Raw genomic sequence first — 14,459 nt, forward strand, 5'->3', positions numbered from 1 at the left:
GGAAAGAGGGAAGCTTTTAGATTATCTGTGCTGAATTTTCTGTCAGAGTGCAGAATTGAAAAAGGCAGCTTGGTAACAAAGGTACTGAAGGCCTGGAAATCTATTACAAGATTCAGGGAAAATCATTATGTCCTTCATCCTTCTGGTGCAAACAAAACCTCTACCAAGTGTGAATCACTGTGAATATATTAACTCCCTCCTCATTTAGGCAAGCTGCAGAAAACAATTAAACCAACACAGAGCAAGTGAAAGTGTGTCATACTTCAGCTACAAATATTTTACTTGCTTTTCTTGTATCTCCACTTCTCCTGTCATAATTCTTCTTTCTTTCTTTCCCTTGTACAACCTAAGGACAGCCTCACTGTTTACATGAACAGAAGATTTAGAATTTATCTCCTGCCTCTTTTGACTAGTGAGAGATGCTGTGTGAAGGTTGTCTAAAAAGAACTCCACCATAAGTCATGATTTTCATAAACTCAAAATCGTGTACTAATACATTTTTAGCTAACTTCACATTTTACCCTTGAAGTGCAAAAAATACTCTCTCCTAATGTAAAAATATCTTGTCAGAGCCACTCTGAAGGCCAGAATAAAGTTGGCTTTGTCATGCAATAGAAGTTTAGCAGTACCTTTCAAGTAAGCGTGGAGTACTGAAATACAGACCAGTTTCAGGTTTCTCACACATGTTTAGAATCTAATGCATTTTAAAAAGTTTTGGGGCACTTCAAACAATGGAGAACTTCAATGAATTTAGTTTTATGAAGCATGATGCAATCACAGTCCAAATCCTAATGGACAGAATATGCAGAGCAGGGCAAGCTGACACCATTCAAAATCTGCAGGTATAATTATGCCTCTGAAACAGCAATATCCTTCATTCCAGTGGCTACATGCAAACTCTGGAACTTCTTCTGTGGCAGTTTGGAAGCTAATGTTGTGTGTGCATGTATAGCAGAGGGACGTAGCTCATATTCAGTGTGATATTGACAGATCTAGCTCATCTTATTGCCTCTGTTCATTAGCATTTCTGTAGAGCAAACATCCCAAGCATCTAAGCATACAACACCAGATAATTACATTCCCAGCAATCTGACATCAATGTGACCACAGCAGTTTGGGTCTGACTCCAAACTGGGCTGGATTTGAACAGCTACTGTAGAGATCCAAGACCCCATGCAATTACTGAACCAACAAATCATCAGACCCCTCAAAAACAGAAAGAAAATTTTTACTGTCGGTTAAAAAGAAAAGATTCAAGCTCTGCCTGCAAACAAGAAAACCAAGTAGATCTCCAAAACCAAGATTTCTATCATCAGAACAACCGTGCAACCTTTCCTTTCCTGTTGTGTACATGTCTGGTGAGTGTAAACAAATGTTCTCCATATTTATTACCATGTGGTTTTTGTAGCATCTGGCATAATCAGGCTTTACTCTTTACCCGAGACCAAAAGCACTGCTGTAACACAAACACCAACAAAAACACAATAGAAAAGGAGAGTCAAGTCTTGCTGAAAGTCATCTCTCAATACACATTTAAAAGATCAAAGTATCCAACTAAGAGAACAGAAAGCAAAATTCAAAAAGTGGCAAAATGTAAGACAACAGAACATCTACCTAAAGACAATAAAAGCAGAGTTGTATTATTATTTTCTTCCAGAAAGGCAAATGTGTAACAGCCTAAAACTACCCTTTTGACTTAAGACAGTTTTAAAACATGAAGTTTTCATCTGATAATGTTAATTTATAATATCACTGTAGTCCCAATAACAGATCATATGTTTAAACCTGTAAAAAAAGGATTAATGAACATCTGTTTCAGATTCACATTGCTTATCAGGCCAGTTAATAGCAAGTTCAGATCCTGACAAAACTATCTAGTGGGATCCAATCAAAAGCATTCAATTCTGTTCTGAACCACTGAAATTGCAGTGCAAAGATTGAGGAGGAAAAGAAAAAAGCTTTTGAGATTATAAAAACAATCTTTAAAATACATAGTATTTACTTAAATAGTTTTATAGACTGCCTGGGTATAACCTTCTGTGTTGCCCTGAGCCACAGGGAGACACTGAATAACAACCTGGGTATCTGCAGTATTTTTTCTACCCACAGAATTTTATATTCACTCTTCTGAAGATATCCACATTGTCTCTTGATTGGGGTTTATGTTCCCAGTCACTCTGTGGGAAGGGTCTCCTGACAGTTTTCCTGCTGCCCAGAAGATTACTCAAAACTCAGCAGTGTCATCACATTGATGAGGTGTGAAAAGAGAGAGCATTAGATACATCAAGAAACATGACATGTACTGAGAAGCCAGCCACAACGATGAACTCTTTGGTCTCTAATGAGAGTGGACAAAGTTCATGTGCTCCATCATTGTAACAATCGCTGCTAACAGGAAAAATGTCACACGCTGCCATTTTTTGTTCTCTTTTGTGATCTTTGTTTGAGCAGCAGTTTATCAGAACTCTGGAAACATCATCTTCTTTCTCCTGTAACACAGAATATCACTGCCATTTCCACAGCCCAAAAATGCCTAATGATTAGACTGAAAATTCTGTTTTCCTCTTAGATAACACAAGCACTTAAGCTTCAAAGACTAGCCCACTACCAGGTAAGAGGAAACGTGGGATATATTAACCCTGCAGACTTATCCAAGTGTGGCTATGCTGCAACATTTTCTTTTTCTGTTAAGTCCAACTTAATGAGGAATTAAAACATATTTATTGAGGTTGTAAAAAATGTACAGCACTACCAAGGTAAAACCATTGCTGCTATTCCCAGTTTCACAACAAACTAATTGTCTTGCTGCTGGAGTTTCCACTTAGGAGATTTCTCAGCCCAGGGAGAAAGTGTGATTCCTTCTTGCAGTATGGATGGTTATACACCACTTTCAAAATTCCTTGTGATTATGCATCACATTTGCTAAATTTGCTTATATAAGCTCACATTAAGCATTGTAATGAGCCATGCTATAGGCTTACAGACGGGCTCTGCTAATGACCATCAGCCTGCAGACTGGGTAAAAGACAGTTACACATCCATAAATCCCTAAATGCATGATGAAGCAATCAACAGACAGACCCAAACCCACACTCTTAAAATCCATCACATTATCTCAGGCTTGCCAGTGACCATGAGGCAGAACAACAGAGAGAGTGATCCGGGCAATAACTAGCAAATTTATCAAGAAGAAAAGAATGTGATCAGTCGTTGAAATGAGCTACTGGGACACCTGACACTCCTCAAAGGAGAGTGGCCACTGTAGCTGCTGTAAGCAGGGAATGCTAGGAGCTACTGGAAGGTGAAGGTCTGGAGCCTATCAGGGTCCAAGTAAAAAAAATATATTTTATATGGCAATCACTCCAGTGCGTATTGGTCAGTGTCCTCCAGCCAAAATATGGGAGAAAAAAAAAGTCAGCTGGATAAGGGTAAAAAAGGAAAGATAGATCTTTTTAACAAGGTTGATTTCACATAATATTTAGAGACCTATAAAGGAAAAGAACCTCTGTACTCAAATAATCCTCTTCTGCTATTAAGGAAAAGCCTAAAAGCTAACTTTCCCTGTTAGCTGATCCAAGGAGCTCAGTAATGTTTCACTGAACATATTGTGGGGTTTTGTCCAAACTTTGGGAGTCTGCATTCACTGCTGACAAACAGCAGTGAATGACACAGACACAGGGCCAGGCCTTATCTCCATCCTCAGAATGCTCTGTCCACAGCTGAACCTGTGGTGTTAACCCAAAACTCTTCAAGCTCCTGCTTGCTCTGGATGTCTCTAGATTACTGTTACTTGCACACACGTGAGTAATATTAACTTTTTTTACAGAATATATAAATGTTGAAATGTACTGAAACAAAACTGTACAGACAGTGTGTGTCTGGAATTCTGTATTACACTCACTAGGTTTTACATTTTATTTACACTGTCTCAGTGTGAATAGAATGGCAATTCTACAATCACTCTTTGAGGTCCTGTGGGTTTTGGCTATTTACCAAAACCTGTAAATACAGTAAAACATAACGATCACAGGTATTAGGACATATAAAATGAAATATAAATTTTAAATAGACATTTATTTTTACTTTTGCAAAGTGGTAAAAACCAGAATTGAACCTTGTAAACACCAGAACTACTGAATACAGAATACATTTCCACCATTACCACAGCAGATCCAGCTCCACTGGAAACCACAGTGACAGAAGCACAAGACCAGACCAAGCACTGGCACTTCCCAACCACCTAACTAAAACATTTAAACTTGCTTCAAAAATGTTAGGCGAATAGATTTTTAGGTTTGTTTTGTTTTAAACACCCCAGCTCCTGATTCACTATCTGCTATACTTCTGCTGGTTCTGGGGTGCTGAACTGGCTGAGTTGGGTTATTCAAACCCAGTCCCTGCAGGGGTTTTTGTCTGTGTGTTTGTATTCTTCAAGACAGTTCAAGTTCATCTGGAACATCTTTGAGATTAATGTCACCTTGCCTGTGGTTAGAATTCTTGCTGAATTTACTCTCTTCCCATCATCCCTTGAGGATTTGTAAAAGCCAAAAAACCCCAAATAAAATCAAGAAAAAGGATTGAGCTCTGGTACAGTATTTTCTTACACTTGCAGTTTTAGGAATTTTAGGCATAACTTGATTAAAATGCTGCACTACTTCAGAAAAATGAGTAAAAGTCTGATCAACCTCAACTCCTTCCCCACTAAGTTCCAGTTCTGATGTTCAGAAATCATTCTTACTTTAGCTTAATGGGCTTTAAAAACAAATATTTGCTGATAATTGGAGAAGAGTTACTTAAATTGTTGAGCAGTGTCTGGCACGAGCAAACTGAAATCTGAAATGTGTTCACTGAGCAAGAAGCAATCAACTCTCCTCCTTAGTGAGGATTTATTGAATTAATTCCAAAATTATGATGCATAACCTAATCAAAATTTAATTTAAATTTCCTCCAAGGTAAAGTAATTTTATTGCAGTGCTTGATTAATGAATTTGACTGTACTTTAATCTAGGAAATTCCTAATTGTCCTTAATGTTAACGTAAGTATCAATTAGGAATTAAAAAATAAGGAATCAGTCTGTTGGCTAGATTTCTTGAAATACAACTGCAATTACAATTAAATAATATCGCTGTCATCAGTAACTGAACATATTATAACAGCCCCACCAAAATATTTGACTGTAAAAGTCATGGTAGACCTCACAGGCAGATCTTGGCCCATCACAGGCACCCCTCAGCAGGGCTGATAAGCCCAAGAAGCCTGAGCTGTTCTGTACTGCTCTGCTCCCACCCACCACCAGCTTGTGTCCTCTGGACAGCACTGCAGGGAGCCATGGAATCACATCCTTAGGGGAAAAAAAAAACTCCCTTTAGAGGAAAAAAAGCCTCCACAGCATTTGCTCACCCTGGTGTGTCCTGTGTGAATCACCCAACACTTGTATGGAACCAGTGTCTGCATGAGGGGATATTCCACAGGAACACAGATCCATCCCAGAAAACCCCACAGCACTGAATAAAATCAGGCACCTGCAGCCTGAGAGGACCTCACATGGGGCTGGGTTGAGAAAAGAAGCCTTCTTCCCATTTACTTCAGGGCAGGAGAGACCTGACTGTGGCTGTAAAATGTTCATAGCTTCTTTATACTGAATCAATCATTCTTCAGTAACCAGAAAATTTAGGTTTATTCAATCCTACAGCACTGCAGAAACAAGGAGCCATGTGTTCCTGCATGTCACATGCCAGCACCATACATACCTGTTTCACACAAACCCTGCTTGTTTTAATGACAGAGAAACATTTTCCCCAAACCAGAAAATGCCTGGCTGCAGAACAGTTGCATCCTCCATTCTATTTTGGAAAATGTAAATAAGTTACTTAAGTATATATAATATCTGGTGAAATATCACACACCTGGTCACAGTTTCTCAATAAACTTCTCCAAGTATTTTGGATATAAACCCAAAACCACATCCTTAAAAAGGTCTTTGCTCACTGGAATCAGATTTCTATGACATATTTAACAATTTAACAATTCCCAAGGACCCCTTCCAAAACCAGTGAATAATGAAATTGAACATACTTTTATAGCCCACCTCTAACCTCTTTAAAACAACAAATTTACATCAGCTCTTAAACATTAAGTTCTAATGTCAAAAATAGCAAGATACCACTGTTTTCAATGCCCTATAAAAGAACTTCCTGACTTCAAAACAGGTATGCTGTTGTTTCATAAAAATAGAAACAGACCCTAAAGCCACACAATATTGAAGGATATATTTAGTACTTGCTGGAAGAATCCTAACAGCTATTTTCCTGTATCAATATAGCTGGCACTCTATTCTTTACTGTTCTTCCTCAATTTTCCTCTATGCTACATAAAACACAGCTATTTTTAGCGGTTGTCAGATTTGAGGGCTACAAATCTCTGTAGTTATTGCACCCTCCTTTTCTTGCATATAATCTCTCAATTAAAACAAATGTCTCCCCAAAGAACTTTGAAGAAGAGGCTGAATTAACAAACCATTTAAGTGAAACAGAAGCAAGCCAATCCCTTATGAATACAGAGTCTGCAATTAGCCAAAACGCTCCATTTTGCCGTTCACAACAAGGCCAATGTGCAATAAAAATTAAACATTGATGCAGGCAAGGCATTCCCATGGGGCTCACATATATTAAACCATTACCACTCAACAGTTGCTTTATGTCCAAGAAACTGGGACACAGCTTGAGACTGGCTGGCTGCGTGTTTGATAAAGTGGAAAGCTATTGGTAATAAGTATTTTCCCTTATTTTTGTATCCCAAGTGGCATAACCAGGCTCAGGAAGTACTCAGATGTGGCTCCCAGCAGCCACATGCTCACAGGGGTGCCAAACAGACAGGACTCAGGTTCTGACTGAGCAGAGGATGGCAGCCCATAGGTTCTGCATGGAGTCACAGTTATGCCTTTGGATCAGCCCACAGTGATAATCCCCAGCACTGGCTTTCCCAAAACCTCTGAGGATGATGTTCCTTAAAATCCGATCTGAATTTAGGTCTTAGCTTGATTAGGTTGTGTTCAGCAGTCCCCATGGCAGCGATGACCTTTTTAAGGAAAAATGCAGGATTTAGGTGGCTTTGTTACCATTCTGCAGAATACAATGTATAGAAACTTGAACATAGAATAAAAGAGTTTGGAACCGTGATTATTTTTACTTCAATGGGACACAGTCAGGAAAAATAAAGATTGCTTATGAAAATCCTATTTGAAGCCACAAACAAGTAACCCACAATCTATCAGCTCCTTCAAATGCCTCAGAAGCTGAGGCAGGCAGCATCTCACCTGTGTCAAGCTGAAACACATACTGTTACAAACTTTTCTATTCCATCAACCAGAAACCTTGACCATTAGATACGTAACTAATAAAAATGTTCAGCATGTCAAATACGAAGCCACTGTTCAAAAAGAAAGGGTATTTTTAAAGCCTGTACTACAACAGTAACAGCAGTTTAATAGGGTTATAAAAGAACCTCCAGCTGCAACTGTAAAAGGACTTGCCACCTTGGAAAAGCTCGTTCCAAAATAAATGGGCTGATGTTCTGAAGTTCAGTTTTTATGCAGACAACCTCTATTATGTCAACCTTTTACAATTTGTCTTGCTCTGTCCTTACAAGGTCATCCTCACATTCACTTCTCAGTTGAACCCAGTTTTCCATCAACAGAGTGCGAGGATCAAAGAGAAAATAAATGCACATTGCCACAGGATGGCTTTAATTCTCATAAACTTCACAAATCCTTGGCTGGTTCACGCTCACCTTTCGCAGGAGGAAGCAAATCCGCTCAATATTCCTCAGCCTCTCCCTCTGTCAAGAGAAAGTGGGGGAAAGGCAGGAGATTAGCTGGTGTCACAAATGAAGACAATATATCACAATTACAAGGGGTCAATGTTTTAATTAATGGCTGCAGTGAAGCAGCACATGTTATTAATCTGGATTGACAGCATTCACTTCTTACCCACTGCTTGCAAACGCAATGATTTTCCCATTTCTAAGCGCCAGTAAGTTATTTCTCATTTGTTACTGGGTGTAACAATATCAGCTGGGGATTCAAGCCTGTGTTAGCCTTCAGCCAGAGGCTGCAACTCTTCTAAGTCATCATTTGTGACTCTATCCAATTGTGCCAGTTGATACCACAGAGACCTGGGCTTGCATTTTCAGGCACCCAACCTCTGGCTTCAAGATAAACCTGAGTGGGAAAAACAATGAAGTTTGCATGGCAGCTCTTTCTCTGTCACTAAGATGGTGCCTGAACACATGATACTAGAATTTAACACATTTGTTACTGTCATATTTTCTGAAAAATCCCTTCACCCAAGATTTTGCTCCTGGGAAGTTGAAAAGCCTCAGAGAAAAAGGAGAACAATTTTATCTGATTTGCTTCTCCTGTGTTTTGCTCCTTTGGAATGTGTTTGGCGATTGTTTACCCACAGGTGATTGTTTAATCGGATTCTGGTGTGAATTGTTTTGACTCTTTGGCCAACAAGTGCCAAGCTGTGTCGGGACTCTCTCCAGAGTCACAAGTTTTTCCTTATTATCTTTTTAGCCTTCTGTAAGTATCCTTTCTGTATTCTTTAGTATACTATAGTTTAGTATTCTTTAATATAACATAGTATCATAAAATAATATATTAGCGTTCTGAGAACATGGAGTCAGATTCATCATTCCTTCCTTCACTGGGGCACCCTGCAAATACAGTACACATTAGTGAAAAATATCTGAAATGGCCTAGAAATGCCACTTTAAACAACAGATGCATTCAAAAATACTGAGAATCACTGTAATTAAGCATTGTGACTCAAAAGGTGTTCTAAAAACTCAACTCAGAGAAAGAAGACAAATGAAATTCAGGCTTTCTTTTCAATGGCTCATAATGAGAAGCTAACCAGCAAAACCAAATTTCACTGCATAGTCCCTTGACTGGAGTTACTGTGAAAGACTCCACTTAATGTTAGTTACTCTGCAAAAGGCAGAGTGGGCTTGCTGTCCTCAGAAGATTACCTGATATTTTCATTTAGATATGGCAAAATATTCCAAACAATGAATGTTTTTAAACAGGTAATGTACTATAACAATGTGAGAAGCCAACTCTCCCTAAGCCTTCTGCTTTTCAAATGTTTTAAAACTCAAGGTTGTGGCAAATTTAATTCTAATCTCCAAAGAAATAGATTTTTTCCTTTTCTGCTCCCAAGTTTAAGCCATTTTTTAAAAAAAGTATCATTTTGGAAAGACAGTGGGGCAGTGGCAACTTGATAGGCCCACAGAAAAATGCTGTGCCTCTTTTTGGAGTCTTGTTAATTTTTTTTTATCATGGAGACCAATTCCATTACCATTTTAAAATAAAATGAGATTATCTCCATAGAGCATCTCAACTTTTAAGAAGTGAACAATTTACTGGAATTTGGTACATATAAATTCAGTGTGTAGTTCTCAGATAGGAAGTAAAAACAGATAAAGTGAATTAAAAATCAGATCTCTGTAGAGATCAAATTCAGCACCTGCCATAATCATTGTCATTCCCAGTGAGGTGATGGGGAGCCAAGTTCTGCTCTCAGTTCTAGTGGTACAAACTGGCACGTGCAGCTGTAGTCAGCTAAATCACCCTAGATTACAGCTTTAATTAACAGAGGAATTTGGATATGCTTAAATCTAGGCTGCATTTCTGGTTCATTAGTTAAAACTGAGTTTACAGTCCAAGGCACTTAATGCTCTCCTATAGCAGATGCAGCAGAAAATGATATTTACTCCTAAAGCACAGGAGAGTCCAGAGGCCTACCATGGGACAGAGAGGTCCAGGCATGCAGCTCTTAACCGGTTCTTTCAAGTTTTTGGCTCATTGATACAGGCAGTAGGGGAGAAAGTGATCATCCCATGCTCAAACACAGAGAAAGCAAAGTGTTTCAAAAAGGAAAACTTGCGCCACAGAATGAAAAGGTGAAAAAGAAAGCATTAACATCACATGACATTCTTCAGTTTTTGAATTTCCAAATTACTTTCCTGCCTCCTTCAGCAAAGAGGAAAGCCATTAACATAAAAATTGCCATCTGGCTTCCTCAGACTGGCCCAATAAATCAATTTTCCAAACCACAGCTGACTTCACAAGAGACTCCCAGTTCATTTCCACACTCATCCTTCACCAACAGCTCAGTGCTCCCTGTTTCTGGAGCAGCCCCAGCCCCCAGGCTGTACTCACTGCATGGGCTGGGTTGCACTGGTCGATGGGGCTCTTGAAGTCTGTCCGAAGCTCATCGAATGCAATTATCTGAAAAACAATTTTTTCAAGTCCTGTAATGAATGCTCCTTCAAACATTTCTTTTCCTTAAGGGACTAATCAGATGCACTCCCTGCCTTCCTCACTTTCCAGGGAAAATATGGGAAAATAGCTTCCCTGACACACTCCCTTTAGAAGTAAGTAGTTAAAACAAAACATGGGATACTCCTACGTATGACACCTAGAACTCATTAATCTGTCACTCTGCAAAATCATATCTATAGCCTTTTCAGTGCTGCTACTTTCCATATTTCTTCCTTCAAATCAGCAAGATTTCTTTTTTCAGATTTCCACATGACATAAAACTACTTCACAAACGAATACATCTCCATATTTGATGGAAAAAGTCATTAGCTGCCTACAACACAGAGATGCATCTGATATGACGTTCCAGGTTTAGTACATAAACATCCTGGTTTTTATTAGTTGTTAAGCCTACCTCAGATATCAATTCTGAATTAGTATCAGCTTCACCATTAAGCTGCTATTCATTAACAAGCACACTCCTCAAAAGGCAAAGCACTCTAGAGCAAACATGCCCTTCCTAAATTCTGGCAGGTTTTAGAACTTTTACTTCAGACCTCATTAATGGAGAGATGTCTTTTGCTCAGGTCCTTCGGTTTCCTCCATTAACAGATGGATTGAGACATCCTGGAAATCACTGGTGCTTTTAAAGTACAGCAGACAATTTGTCTATAAAAATAATAGTGTTTTATAGCATTTTCTTGGAAGATCTTCAGTTAGACCTATTGAAGAGCTAGCATTTTCTTGGAAGACTCTTTTCTTGGAAAGAAAACAGCGGTAATAATCCTCAGTACACTTCACTTCAAAGATCTCAAAGCACATTCTTAACTTGGTGTTTGCATTCTAGTAATACCTTTTCTGCTGCTTTTGTCTTGCTTCACCCAAGGAAGGAAAGCTCCCTGACAGGCACCACATAAACAGATGTTAAAACACTGATTCCTTTTTAGACACTTTACAGCCTAAAGTGTCTGCTGTTAATAAAAGATGATGGAAGTACAAGGCAGCAGGTCTGGTAATTAGCAGATGAGTGCAACAGCCATTCCTTGATGTGTAACAGCGTGCCTGCAGCCTGGCTGCTCAGAAAGGAACCAGCTGGGTGTCAGCACAGACCTGCTGCATAGCCAAAACACATTCATCTAACAGAGATGGAAGGCAGGAGAAGAAATCCTGAAAATGGCCTGTTCTTGAATCACAATAATATGGCGAGAGGCTCGAGAATAAAACCCAGAGCTACAATCCATGAATTTCAGCACTGCTCCACATCCTGCTCCAATGCTGCATTCATCCCACTGAAACACATTTAAAAATCAAAAGTGTGGCACTTTACAAGAGAACTCCACAGAATTCAATTTATTCAACTATGACAAGTCAAAGTGGCAGAATAAACCACAAAGGGAACTATAAAATGTGATTACAAGTGAAGCATTTCTCCCTACGGATGCAGCATCTTTCCAAGTTAGGAATTAGATCTGCAATGGTAAAAGAGCAACTGAGAGAAGCTGTGAGGGGTATTGCAGTACATTTGTGAAGAATAAGGCTCATGACACCTCTGTATTTAATATTTCTTGGACAGGTCTTCATATCCTCCAGCTGGAGCAACTGCTAAGAGGGTTACACATGAACAGGTGAGTCAGACACACAGAACTGGGTGTCTCTTTGCAGCTGGATATCAGCACTTACAGAAAGGAGGAAGGTTGGAAAAGAGGTTAGCCTCAAATATACTGCACATTTATGTTTACTTATATTTTTCTTTTTTTCCTCTTTTTTTTTTTAACTTCACCAGCATTCCCAGCTCTGTAGCCAAACTCCCACTCTTTATTTGCTGGCACATAATTTATGTCATGCTTGCATTGCATGTAAGTGAAACACATCTGACAGGTATTTAAGCACATGGTTTTCACAGAACCAGTAAGTGTAAACACAACAGTCTCACAGACAAACCTTTTGAGACGCCTGCAAGTTATGACAATGTTAAGAGACATTCCTGCTACACCTGAAAGAGACTGAGGTCTGGTTTCAAGCACACATGACTGGAGGAAAGTTTCTTCAATGAAAGTTTCAGTGTCTCTCTGGAAGGAGGCTGACAAAAATAAGTTCTCCTCAATTTATTCAAAAAAAAGTTCCATAATATTTTTATATTTTGTTAAATCTCCAGAAATAGAAGTCTAGTGATGACATGAAAATACCTATTTTAATTTATGAAAAAGCACATTCCTGTTTCCTATTTCTCAGTTACAGTGAAAAACTATAAAGCATAGGCAGGCTCAGAATTAGAGGAATACAAAGAAACTCCCAAAGCATTTTGGGTGCATGGTTTTCTTCTGTTTTGTTGTTGGGAGTGGGGTGTGTTGGGGTTTTTTCATTGCTTTTAGATCTTACAATGTGGTTTGTCCTAAATCTAAAACCACAACTGAGTAAAACTGTAGTTTCTTAAGAGTAGCAGTTGCTCACAACACACTGAGTAACTGTGCAACAAATACATTATATTACTGAAAATACAGCTGGGCTGTGCTGCAGCAGAGTTTGCATAATTAATTAGGAAACATCTTCCTCTTTCAGTTATAACTCCCATTCTGTGGCAGTTTAATGGCCTGGGGCGTTGAGTGGCTGGAGCTGCCATTTTCCCATCCAAACCCCAAATAACCAAGTACTTGTCTGCACAAAGTATTTCACAGTGCTCTCAGGGGAGCTGCAGTGCTCTGACCACAGAAAGAAGAACAACCTCGTGCCTGCTCCCTTTTGAGCTGGATGCAGCTCATCCTGTGTCACTGTCATATTTTCTGAAAAATCCCTTTGCCTGGGATTTTGCTCCTGGGAAGCTGAGAAACCTCAGAGAAAAAGGAAAACAATAATTATCTGATTTGCTTCTCTTGTGTTTTGCTCCTTTGGAGTGTGTTTGGAGATTGTTTCATTGGTTTTCTGTGAATTGTTTTGACTCTTTGGCCAATCAGGGCCAAGCTGTGTCAGGGCTCTGGAAAGAGTCACGAGTTTTCTTTATTATCTTTTTAGCATTCTGTAAGTATCCTTTCTGTATTCTTTAGTATTCTTTAACATAATATAGTATCATAAAATAATAAATTAGCCTTCTGAGAACATGGAGTCAGATTCATCATTCCTTCCTGCCACGGGGCACCCCACAAATCCAATAATACTGATTCCCACACATCTGCTGAGCAGAGGTGCTGAATGCTCTAGGACAGCACCTGGACATTCTCAGGGGCTGTTTCACCTCAGAACCTGCCACACTCACAGCATCCTGAGCTGAGCAGTTCATCTCATCTCACCTTGAGATAATGAAATAGATCCCAGGCAGGGCACTCCATAAGAAATGACATAGTTTCACCCCTGTAAATGAATGTATTTTATAAAGCATTCATTATCTTTCAGCTATCCAATCTAATTTGATGGAGGGTGGCAATCAAGACTACAAATCATGCACGTGCATGGACATCAGCAACCCAATCTCTGCAAAGGCCACACAATTAACACACTGCTCCAAAGTAAAATGACCAGCCCCTGGTCACAGTACTGAACAGAATTTGGAAACATGTTTCCAAATGGAAACGTGAAAACTAGAGACTGGCTCTCACAAAATGGAGAGATTTATTTCTGTTAGTAAACATTAGTGTTGTACACAGCTTCATAGACAGAGAATAAGGACCATCTGACATTTATCTAGGAACTTGAAGGAAAAAAACCCAAAACACCAAGTTATCTGTTGACTTGCAAAGCCCTGTGAGGAAAAGAAAAAGTGCATCATGTTTAGCAACATTTTTTATAATTACTGCAGAAACAGGCCAGGGATTGAATGGACAATGGATATTGCATTACCTTCTGTCTTGGGGAATTTTCCCTGTGAATCCACATTGCAAATCACTGCAGGAAGTTTGTTCTGCCTCTGCCCTAGCCATGCTTTTTCCTGGTGAGAGAAGAGTACTTGTGTGTGTTTTCCACCTAATAAAACTGAAGTTCTATAAAAACACTGCTTGCAGTCTCTGGTGATTCACACCATCTGCAAATCTCAAAACTCCCAGTACAAGCCAGCAAGGAGTTTGCCCCAATTTATACACATAATGCATCAATGAGATCGTGATGACAATACATGTTTCAATTGCAAGTAAATTTATAAAATTT

The 14,459-nt window shown here is 39.1% G+C and overlaps 1 protein-coding gene across 1 annotated transcript in view; it reads right to left on the reverse strand.

Moving 5' to 3' along the window:
* Positions 1–14,192, reverse strand: part of CNIH3 (cornichon family AMPA receptor auxiliary protein 3) — a 27,280-nt gene extending 13,088 nt beyond the window's left edge. The window contains exons 1-3 of the mRNA XM_031061957.1: positions 14,157–14,192; positions 10,224–10,292; positions 7,790–7,837 (exon numbers count right to left, since the gene is read on the reverse strand). Of these exons, the coding sequence (XP_030917817.1) occupies positions 7,790–7,837; positions 10,224–10,292; positions 14,157–14,192 (153 nt within the window). The remainder of the gene's footprint in view (positions 1–7,789; positions 7,838–10,223; positions 10,293–14,156) is intronic.
* Between the last annotated feature and the right edge of the window lie 267 nt (positions 14,193–14,459).

The sequence above is a fragment of the Geospiza fortis genome, unplaced genomic scaffold, assembly GCF_000277835.1.
Source record: "Geospiza fortis unplaced genomic scaffold, GeoFor_1.0 scaffold88, whole genome shotgun sequence".
Lineage (NCBI taxonomy): Eukaryota > Metazoa > Chordata > Aves > Passeriformes > Thraupidae > Geospiza > Geospiza fortis.